At 45.5% G+C, this 11,638-nt stretch overlaps 1 protein-coding gene across 1 annotated transcript in view; it reads left to right on the plus strand.

Annotated features, from left to right (window-relative positions):
- The window catches only part of SBSPON (somatomedin B and thrombospondin type 1 domain containing), a 35,643-nt gene that overhangs the window by 18,165 nt on the left and 5,840 nt on the right, over positions 1-11,638 (plus strand). Inside the window, exons 2-3 of the mRNA XM_007453713.1 lie at positions 482-676; positions 10,121-10,211. Coding sequence (XP_007453775.1) covers positions 482-676; positions 10,121-10,211 — 286 coding nt within the window. The remainder of the gene's footprint in view (positions 1-481; positions 677-10,120; positions 10,212-11,638) is intronic.

An 11,638-nucleotide genomic window follows, 5' to 3' on the forward strand; every position in this document is an offset into this window, starting at 1 on the left:
AAAAAAAAAAAAAAAAAAAAAAAGAATTGACTTGGGTAAGTGGTGGGAGAAATACCTTTTCTTTTTTATAATTTTTTTTTCTTTATGTTTTCTACAATGAATGTGTGTTACTGTTACCATAAAAATGTTCTGGCCAGAGGAGGATAAAGTTACAATCAAAGGAAAACAAGAGCAAAGACCTGATCTAAGCCCGGGGAGTAAGAGGAAGTACCCTGAAAGCATCAGTCTCTTTTACTCGGGTGTGTCCTGGCTCAGACCCATCTTCATGATCCTGGAACATCCGCCTGCCTCTAAGAGATACCCATTTATCAGTTCACCATCAGGGCGGGCGGCATCAATAACAACTTGGGGTGCTCCCCCCGATCCAGGGCCGGGTCCAGGCGCAGTGTACGCTGGCTGAACTTGACTGTGTGCGTTGGCGGGAACGGCCGGGCAGGCGCTGGGTTTGCTCAGGTGTGCGTCCCGTCGTGCTGTTTTTCAGCTCGCCCGTGCATCGTGGGGGAGTGGAGCCCCTGGAGCGGCTGTGCGGACCAGTGCAGGCCCACGGCCCGCGTGCGGAGGCGCGCGGTACGGCAGGAGCCCCGGAATGGCGGCGAGCCCTGCCCGGCCCTGGAGGAGAGAGCCGGCTGCTTGGAGTACGCGACGCACCAGGGCCAGGACTGCGGGCACGCCTTCGGTACTGCGCTTTCCCTGATCGCTGCCCCTGGGGTCTCTGGTGACTTTCCATCCCTTCGTCCCATAGAAGGCCATGTGCCAGGCCGGGAAAGTTCCATGAGCTGCAGGGAATGGGATGGGCCAGTCTGCCCAGAGGAGATAGGAAGCTCAGGAAATACTTGATCAAGGCATTATACGTCAGCTGTGTAAAGGCCTCCTCCCACCGCCTCCCAGTTACAACCCGGCGGTGGCCCCTTGCTGCTGTGCGTGCGCCCGGTGTAACTAACGGACGCGCACTGCGGTTTCTGAGCAAACTCAGTCAAGCTGACCACAAAGGACTTCAGGTAGGATGAGAATATTTCACTCAGGCTAGGATGTGTCCAGTAAGGATAACCCTGTTTCACCTTTCAAGGTCATTCTTGTTGAATCACGAATGCTTGCATACATGTGAAAATAGTAGAAAAAATTGAAATTCCGAAAGGATGATAAAATGATTAAAACACCTGCCTCTCCTCTCAAGCCGACTGGGTTGGAGCTGATGTGATCGGATCTATGATTTGGGAAGATCGTTCTGGTTGTGGCGTGGCCAAGGAGACCAGGAGTCGGCTTGATCATGAGTCAGGAGCCACAGGAAACTCACACAGAAATAAACAAAAAGGCCAAAACAGGGGTGTTTAATCGGGATTGAATCTGATAGAGTGAAACACTGATTTCTCAGGGTAGCAAAGATCACATGTTTTTCATAGGAACCTGGAAAATTCCATGTCAGCATGACCCTCACTAAACCATTTTTTCCTTCCACACACAAATATTTATTGAGAGTCTACTTGATGCCAGGCACTGGGCTGAGTGCCAGTTACAACGGGGGAAAAATGTTGACGTGGAGTCTGCTTGTCAGGTAGATCACAGTCTAGTGGGAGGGGGAGATGATAAGCAGATAATCCTAGGAAACTAATCTCAGGAAATTACAGCTTCAGTGTGGTGCCACAGGTACTGAACAAGGGAGAGGTGTCGGGAGCTGTGAGAGTGTGTTGTAAGCAGATTCCCCCTGGCCTTGGTGGAGGAGGGTATCCCCAGAGGCCAGGAGGGGAGCGAATTCCCTGAGGACGTGGAGATGAGGCTGAGAAATGCAGAGCTATCTAGGCAGAGAGACCAGTGTGGCGAACCAGACAGTCAGGTGTAGGGCATTTGAGGGATTTGGGGACCGATCTAGGAAAAACGCATGATCACGAGAGTCAGTAACACACAACAGCCTTACAGGGTTGCATGAGAGGGGATATCCGGAGGCTATGATATGGCGACCCCCATACAGAAGGAGAAGAGAGGAATCTGTCAGGAGCTTGTGTGTCTAGGTGATGTTAGCCAAGCAGCATGGTTTGGAGTCTCTGAGTGAGAGGGCTTCAGAGGGCAGGTGCCATGACGGCTTGGGGTTTTATAACCATAAGGCTTTACCTTATCAATGGCCGGCAGATGTTGGGTGTAATTTCACAGGGTATGCAAAACAGGCAGGACCTAAATGACTAAAAATCTGCTTGTTTGGCTATTTTATAAAGAAATTGGGGCTTCCCTGGTGGTGCAGTGGTTAAGAATCCGCCTGCCAATGCAGGAGACACGGGTTCAAGCCCTGGTCCGGGAAGATCCCACATGCCGTGTAGCAACTAAGCTCGTGCGCCACAACTAGTGAGCCTGTGCTCTAGAGCCCGCGAGCCACAACTATTGAGCCCACGCGCCACAACTACTGAAGCCCGCATGCCTAAAGCCCATGCTCCGCAACAAGAGAAGCCACCACAATGAGAAGCCCACGCACTGCAACCAAGAGTAGTCCCCACTCACTGCAACTAGAAAAAGCCCACGCACAGCCACGAAGACACAGTGCAGCCAAAAATAAATTAAATAAATAAAATTTTTAAAAAATTGGAAGTATAAAATTTTGAGTTTGGTGCCAGTAGCTTTTTTTTTTTTTGCGGTACACAGGCCTCTCACTGTTGTGGCCTCTCCCGTTGCGGAGCACAGGCTCCAGACGTGCAGGCTCAGCGGCCGTGGCTCACGGGCCCAGCCGCTCCACGGCATGTGGGATCTTCCCGGACCGGGGCACAAACCCGCGTCCCCTGCATCGGCAGGCGGACTCTCAACCACTGCACCACCAGGGAAGCCCGGTGCCAGTAGCTTTTGAGGCTAACAGGTCTCAGCCTGCTGTGAGAAAATAAACCACCTAGGGCCCATCTTTGGCTGATTTATATAACACGGGGGGAGGCACAAGGCCCATTTGAGAAGCCGAAGGAAGGCCAGTGTGTGGGGAGCAGAGAGGGAGGCTTCTGGGCTGACACTGCCCAGGATGCAGGGCCTTGGGGTCCCTGTTTAGGATTCTGGTCTTTCTCTTAAGAGCCGTGGAAAACCTCTGGGGTGTTTTCTGCAGGTGCCAATGTGATCAGATCTGTGATTTGAAAAGATCTCTTGGGGAGTGGAGTGGGTAGTGGCAGGGCCAGGGCAGAGGCCCTCCATGGATACGGCAGTCGAGTTAAGCTCGCAGGGAAATAATTTAGGGCTCACAACAACGGTCACAGAATGAGCTCTCATTCAGCTGAGGCACTCTGCAGAAACACTACAGAAAGGCTGAGGGAGGAAGCTGCTGTGGGACATTATTGATTTTTTTGATGGCTGTCACAGCCTATAGCAGATCTATCAGAAAAAGCAACTGGGCTTCCCTGGTGGCGCAGTGGTTGAGAGTCCGCCTGCCGATGGAGGGGACACAGGTTCGTGACCCGGTCCGGGAGGATCCCACGTGCGGCGGAGCAGCTGGGCCCGTGAGCCACGGCCGCTGAGCCTGCGCGTCCGGAGCCTGTGGTCCGCAATGGGAGAGGCCACAACAGTGAGAGGCCCACATACCTCAAAAAAAAAAAAAAAAAAAAAAAAAAAAAAAGCAACTGCACCGTTCAGTTGTAGGGATTGGCTGCTAGACCGTATTCCTGTAGCACATCTGAATCTTCATCGTGGCTCCAGGATGCCCAGATCCCTTCCCCTTCCCAGCCCTGGATCTTTTCAGAGAAGGATGTTGCAGGTCACAGGAAAGGGAACAGGAAGCATGAAAATGCATATCTTGCATTTATTTGTATTTTCTTCAATTTCTTTCATCAGTGTCTTATAGTTTTCAAAGTAGGGGTCTTTCACCTCCTGGTTAAATTTATTCCTAGCTATTTTATTCTTTTCCATACAAGTGTAAATGGGATTGTTCTGTTCATTTCTCTTTCTCATAGTGTGTTCCTATGAGAAACCGAATTCTTTTATTAGTTCTAACCGTTTTTTGGTGGAGGCTTTAGGGTTCTAACCGTTTTTTGGTGGAGGCTTTAGGGTTCTCTCTATATAGTATCATGTCATTTGCAAATAGTAGCATTTTTATTTCTTCCTTTTCAATTTGGATGCCTTTTATTTCTTTTCTCTTACCTAACTGCTGTGGCTAGGACTTCCAATACTATGTGGAATGAAAGTGGCAAGAGTGCCCATCCTTGTCTTCTCTTAGAAGAAAAGTTTTCAGCTGTTCTCCATTGAGTATGTTAGCTGTGGGTTTGTCAATAAGGCCTTTATTATGCTGAGATACTTTCCTGCTATTCCCAGTTTGTTGACATCAACAACATAAATGGATGTTGAATTTTGTCAAATGCTTTTTCTGCAACTTTTGAGATGATCATATGATTTTTATCCTTCGTTTTGTAAATGTATCACATTGATGGATTTGCAAATCAATGTAACCATCCTTGCATCCCTGGAATAAATCCCACTTGATTGTGGTGTATGATCCTTTTAATGTATAGTTGGATTCAGTTTGTTAATATTTTGTTGAGGATTTTTGCATCTATGTTCATCAAGGATATTGGACTGTAATTTTCTTTTTTTGTAGTGTCCTTGTCTGGTTTGGGTATCAGGGTAATGCAGGCTTCATAAAATTTGTTTGGAAGGTTTTCCTCCTCTTCAATTTTTTGGAAAAGTTTGAGAAGGTTATTAAATGTTTCTTTTTATTTTTTTTGGGGGGGGGGTAAGCGGGCCTCTCACTGCTGTGGCCTCGCCCATTGCGGAGCACTGGCTCCGGACGCACAGGCTCAGCTGCCATGGCTCACGGGCCCAGCCGCTCCACGGCATGTGGGATCTTCCCGGACCGGGGCACGAACCCGTGTCCCCTGCATCGGCAGGCGGACTCTCAACCACTGCGCCACCAGGGAAGCCCTATTAAATGTTTCTGAATGTTTTGTAGAATTCTCCAGTGAAGCCGTCTGCTCCTGGGCTTTTGTCTGTTGGGAGATTCTTTTATTACTGTTTCAATTTCCCTACTAGTAATCAGTCTATTCAGATTCTCTATTTCTTCGTGATTCAGTCTTGTATGTTTCTAGGAATTTATTCATTTCTTCTAGGTTGTCCAATTTGTTGGTGTATAATTATTCACAATAGTCTCTTATCATCCTTTGTATTTGTGTGGTATTAGTTGTAACTTCTCCTTTTTCATTTCTGATTTTATTTATTTGAGTCCTCTTTTTTTCCTTGGTGAGTCTAGCTAAAGATTTGTCAATTTTATTTATCTTTTCAAAGAACCTGCTCTTAGTTTCATTGATATATTCTACAGTTTTTAGTCTCTATTTCATTTATTTTCACTCTGATCTTTATTATTTCAGGAAGAACTGAAATAATATTTTTAATCCTCATGAAACCAGGACTTGATAAACTGTGAAATTCTCAGCCTACCAAAATGGCAAAGGACAGTAAAATGAAGAGATTCACTCACAGGAAAACATGTTCTAGAGGAACACACGCAGGGTGTGGTTGTATTACCTTTTGTCAATACCTCAGAAAGCTGGAGGTAACAAATTATCACAAACTTAGTGATTTAAACAACACAAATGTATTATCTTAGAGTTTTATAGTCAGAAGTCAGACAGGTCTCACTGGGCTCAAATCAAGGTGTAGGTGGGGCTGAATTCCTTTCTGATGGCTCCGGGAGAGAATCCGTTTCTTTGCATTTTCCATCATCCAGAAGCTTCCTTTTCCCATGGCCTCCTTCCTCCATCTTCACAGCCAGAAACATTGCATCTTTCTGTGCCTTTCTTCCACGGTAACATCTTCCTCTGACTCTTTGAAGGACCCTTGTGCTTACATTCAGCCCATCTGGATAATCCAGGATGATCTCCCTATTTTAAGGTAAACTGAGTAACAACTTGAATTCCTCTTTGCCTTGTAACATAACATATTCACAGCTTCTGGGGATTAGGACATGGACGTCTTGGGGAGGGGCCATTATTCTGCCTGTCATGGAGGTAGGACAGTGTCATCATTCTTGGTTTACACATGAAGACATTGGAGCTCAGTGAGATAACAGCATTTGTAAAGGGACCAGAATTTAAACCTGGATCTCATGGCTCTAAATCCTGTGGGTTTTCCCCCCCTTGATAGTTTTGCTGTTAAGTGTTATCATTAGTTATTATTATTATTATATTGCAAATTAATATTGATATTGTAAATTCATTACTATTCATATATTAGTAGTATTATTATCTTTTAAAATCACAGTTACAGAATCTGGTAACTAAGTAGAACTATAAAGGCCGTGCAAGGCCAGTGAATGAAACATGATCACTGAGACACTCTTATTAATGATCAAGTAGCCATTGCATTCTTTCTGTTTCATTTAACGTGTATCATGAGTCTATTTCTATCATAAAAACAAATGCAAATACCCATATTATATATTTGTTGCCCATATTGACAATTGTTTATATGCGTTTTCCTCTTGCGAGGTTGCTGTGCATTATCATGAACCGTATACTCCCAGGCTGCTGTTATTTGTCCGATTTTCACTCTGTCGTCTTCTACACCATATCTACAGACTAGTGGTTTTAAGCCTGCTTTTGTGGCACCCCATTGTGTCAGAAGGCTTTATGAAATTCTCAAAGCAAATTTAATTTACTTTCATGTTCAAAGTAAGTATGTGCAGTGCCACGCTTTTAGAAGTGGAAGTTGTAAAAGCGAACGGTGGTATGTTGATGGGATGCCAGAAAAGCTGGCAGATAGTCTGTTAACAAAGAATCTATTACATTGACTATTGTTGCCAGGAAGGGGAAAGGAGGGGTAGCTGGCGTTCATTGAGAGCCTTTGCCCTGGGGCACTGGTTACGTGCTTCCACGCAGAGGCAAAAGCGGGGCTGGAGGTAAAAATCATTTCTGAATTACTTACTGCTCTTAAATAATGAAAAATTGAATTTCTGGGGGTTGTTGAAAAGTGGTGCTGGTTCAGAGCTCGCCAGGAGATCTGGATTGTTTACTTTAGACTCTTGCCAGAGGGAAGGATGCCCCCCTCAATAGAATGTGCCAGCAAACCAAGCCCGGGCTGGAGGAGGCAGGAAACTGAGGAGACAAGGTCCAGGGTTACTGGCTTGCTTCTATGATGGGTCATAAGCACAGAGGCTTGATACTGGGCATGGATAGTAAGTCTTAAAGAAGCTAGTGTCTATAGTGGGGCTCCTGCTTTTGGTCATTTACTATTTATTTTCCCCTCACTTAACCTCGAGGAGCCTCAGTCTTCTGATGAGAAAACCTGCTCAGAACACCTCTTGACAAAGCTTTGGTGAAGATCGGTAACATACAACATGAAAGCACTTTGTAAACGAGCAGGCTACACACGTACAAGGAGCGACGCTGCTCCAGGCGTTAATCTGCGCCCACCATGAGCCCTCCCCCACCTCCTGGACCACACTTCCCGCCCCTCCCCCATGCCTGAGGGAAATCCGAGGGTCAGGGCTACCATCTCCCTCTCGTCGGTAATATGCTGCAATACTGAAACTTAAAAGAGTGAAACTTTGTCATCTGTATTGCAATAGAGGCAGCCTGCCACATTTAGACATGAGCCTTGAATACGTTTCTTAACCTCTTTGGGCCACAGTTTCCTCATCTGTGAAATGGGGAAATAATAGGGTCTATCTCAGAGTGGGGTTATGAGAATTAAATGAATTAACACATGAAAAACACTTAGCATCATGCCTGGAAACTTAGAGGTGCATCACTGTTAGCTTTTATTTTTATTATCTTAGAAATTCTTCAGATTTTGTATCAGAAACTATAGTCATACACTTGCCCGCTACTTTCTAACCAAGTTTCCCACCCACTCCCCCAAGCTACACATTAAGTGCATTGCCTTTGAACTTGTAACAATACCTGCAGTACAAATTAGGAGCTCAGATAAATGTTTTGCGCTAAAGAAACACATCCTGAAAATGTTATAGTTTGACTGATACAATGCTACGTGGATGTAGCAGTAAACGCATTCCTCACTTAGTGAATAAGCCTATAAATGCGTCAGAAGAACAGAAATGAAAACAATACGTGAGAAAATGAAAAGGCTTTCGCTGTTTGTGTTTCTGATAATTAGGTCTAAGAGAAACAGAGAAGGATCCTAACGTACATGCATTCACTTGTCCTTTTTGATTCCGTCCGTGGATTTTGGAAGTTCAAAAGCTACAGTCACATTTAGAAAGAATGACATGTTCTCTTTGGAAAACAAACATGTTAGCACAGCGAGGAAGAGCCACTCGGCTGGGAGTCTGTAGTTTACACTAGATGTGGGTAGCGTTCAGACTCCAGAGATTAGGTGCTCAGACACACGGGGCAAAAGCGGTGCCTGCGACGCTTAGGATCAAGTGGCTACGCTTGTCTTATATTCCCATGCCGTAGAAAAATGACTCCTCATTCAGAAAATCTAAAGAAGAATTAAGGCTGCCATCTTGTGGCAGGAAGGAGCTTAGCCGGATGAGGATGCAGGCTTGAAGCCTCTATTTTGCTGCTGGTACCCGCATGCCCTTGTGCTCTTGTGGATGATGGGCATCGCAGAAGTCAACCTGAGCTGGTATCTCCCCTTCCTGGGATGGTCCAGTTTCTGAAAGGAGAGCTAAGAAGGATAGTTGAGCCATCTCAGCTGCAAGGCTCAGTATAGGAACAGAAGACCTCAGGGAAGAAGGACCCGTGAACCTTGGTGGCAATTTCATTCATTCATCCATTCATTCATTCCTTCATCGACCCATTCATTCCTCGCACACATATTTATTGAGCATGTAAATGTGTGAGGGCTCCCGTGATGAACAAGGCAAAACCCTGCCTTTCTTGAATTGAGAGCAGGGTAGAATCAAGAGGTTATCTCCAGGTGCTACAAAGAGCAACAGATGCCCCCCCAGACTTAGAGATGAAATAGGAGGTAGACAAACAAAATAAGAGAGCAGAAGTGGGAGGGAAGGATTTCTGGCTGTTTTCTTTTCTCCCACCCAGAGTGTCAGAGGTGGGAGTGGGGAGAGGGGTGAGGAGAGATGCTTTAGGACCTTTCTTCTCTGAGTTTGGTGTAGAGAGAGTGCTATGCTGGCCGGCACCTGGTGGTCACACCCTGGGCTCTATGGTTGATGGTGAAACTTCCAGGCTGTGGTTATCAGAACACCTGGGAACATTGACCCTTTCCTCCTTTTGCTTTTTCCCTTTCTCATTTCCTGTCTCTGGTTGTCTTTTTTGTCTTTTTCTTTTTCTCCTTTTACCCCCTTTTCTCTCTTACCTTCCTTCCTTCCTTCCTTCTCTCTCTCCTTTTCCTTTATTCTTTCTATCTTTCCCTTTTCTTCTCTGTGTCTCTTCTTTCCATTAAAAAAAAAAAATCGTCTGGCTTCCCTGGTGGCGCAGTGGTTGAGAGTCCGCCTGCCGATGCAGGGGACACGGGGTCGGGGCCCGGGCCGGGGGGGCCCCACACGCCATATGGGATATTAATAGTTAGTTGTAAATGTCTCCCCTCCCCAGTATGTCACCTGTCTTTTCATTTTGTTTAGTCTGGTTTTTATTGGAAAAAAGTTTATAATATTTTGTTGCCAAATATGTCATTTCATCCATTATTCCATTTTGTTTACTCTCTCTATAAGATTACAAAAATATTCTCTCATATTTTCTTCCAATACTCTTTTGATTTTACCTTTTTACATTTAGGTCTTGATTTAGCAGAAATTTATTTTTGTTTGTGGTATGAAGTAGGAATCTTTTTTTTTTTCTTTCCAAACAAGTATTTGATTTTCCCCTAAAAAAAAAAAAAAAAAAAAAAAAAAAAAATCCTCTCCCTTTCTCTAGTACCTTATTCTTTTCCTTGGTTCCCCCGACCCTGCCCATCTTTTTATTATTCCCTCTGGGCTGTGCTTCCTGGCCCCTCTCCTGCCTTTCCACGCAGTGTTATCACTGCAGACAACCGTGCTTATCAAAAGCCTGCTGTTCCCTTCCCTACCCAACTGCACTGCACAAAGCTTTATGGAATTCGTTTCTGGGGACTCTGACTTCACCTCCTTGCACTCCTTGATGGCGTCCCATAGATTTAGGGATGGAAGGCTTTAGACGGGTTTGGAACCAAGTTTGGGAAATGTCGCCCTGGGTCCTTCAGGCTTCTCGTGTTCAAGGTCATTCTCCTTTTCCAGTCCCTGCCTTTATAACTACCTCTGCGTTCAACAAGCAGCGAACAAGACAAGCGGCCTCCCCACAGTGGTCCACAGACACAGAGGATGCTGGGTAACTTGCTGTTTTTTTTACTTACGTTTTTCCGATTGGTCGGTCAAGTCAGCCCACAAAGGTTATTTGTTCATTGACAAATGTGACTCTTTATCACGGAACTGGGAAGTACTTGTCCCTCCCCTGTTTTACGTTTAAAAAAGATTTGTTTCTGGGGTCTGATCCCTAAGAAGAAACATGCTGTATAAAAATGAGTTGATACTATTTTGTCAGTCCCACTAAGGCTGCTCATCTTATAGTCCTTAGGGGACTGTGGACTCCAGCACTGCCTCCGTCTGGTGAATTTGAACGTGGCCTCCACCTGAGCTCTGAGGACTTTATCAAGACCTAATGGCTCAGGCTGGGAGGAACCTCTAACCTCATTAGAAATCCACCCTTCTGCGGTCAGAATAGAGACGCCAGACGCACTGCATGTTCTACTCCCCACACTACCTCTCACTGCTCGTTAGTTTTCCTTCTTGTAAAATGAGAATATTAATTCCTACCCCGTGGGTTGCTATGAGAATTTAATGAGAAAATATCATTGAAAAGATGTCAGGGTTAAGCTGTCTGAAATTGACTGAACCTACACCAATAGAATTTCCTACCTTAATACCTTAAGGTATCTAATAAATAATACCGTCATTAAAGATCTTCTTTGAAGCAGATTCTCCAGACACTTTCCATCTAACTTTTTACAGCTCATAATTGTATGGATTAAAAAAATAAAAACTAGCCCATTTTTAGCATAGTTAGGACCTAAAATGCCACATTGTTTTGTTTCCCTGAAGAATTGCAAAATTGTGTTGCTTTTAAGTACAAGACTCTAAAATATTCATCCATGTCTGGATGCGCCCCCAGAGCCTTCAGAGTCTAGTCACATAATAGAGTGTTTCCTGCAGCTCAGTATAAGGTGACACTAGTCTGTTGCAGGAAAACATGTCTCAGCTTCCCATGTCCTTTTATCTGTGATGCCCAGTGTAACTTTGATGCTCGACTTCAAGTCAAAACTCATCTCATTAGCCCAGATCATGCAGGTGAGCCAGGTGGGGGAGAACAGGGAAGGCCCCAGGAATGTTTGTGGGGCAGAAAAACACAAGTGCTGGCCTGGAAATCCAGGACTAGCCCTCTTGGGGCTCACATGTTCTCAGGCTCAAGCAAGGTCTTGTTCATTTTCTGTAATTCATTAAAATCTCAGCAAAGTGGGCTTCCCTGGTGGCGCAGTGGTTGGGAGTCCGCCTGCCGATGCAGGGGATACGGGTTCGTGCCCCGGTCTGGGAGGATCCCACATGCCGTGGAGCGGCTGGGCCCGTGAGCCATGGCCGTTGGGCCTGCTCGTCCGGAGCCTGTGCTCCACAGTGGGAGGGGCCACAGCAGTGAGAGGCCCACATATGGCAAAAAAAAAAAAAAAAAATTTCAGCAAAGTTATCAAGGGGAATTTTTCTCGT

This window comes from Lipotes vexillifer, unplaced genomic scaffold (assembly GCF_000442215.2).
Source record: "Lipotes vexillifer unplaced genomic scaffold, Lipotes_vexillifer_v1.1 scaffold35, whole genome shotgun sequence".
Lineage (NCBI taxonomy): Eukaryota > Metazoa > Chordata > Mammalia > Artiodactyla > Lipotidae > Lipotes > Lipotes vexillifer.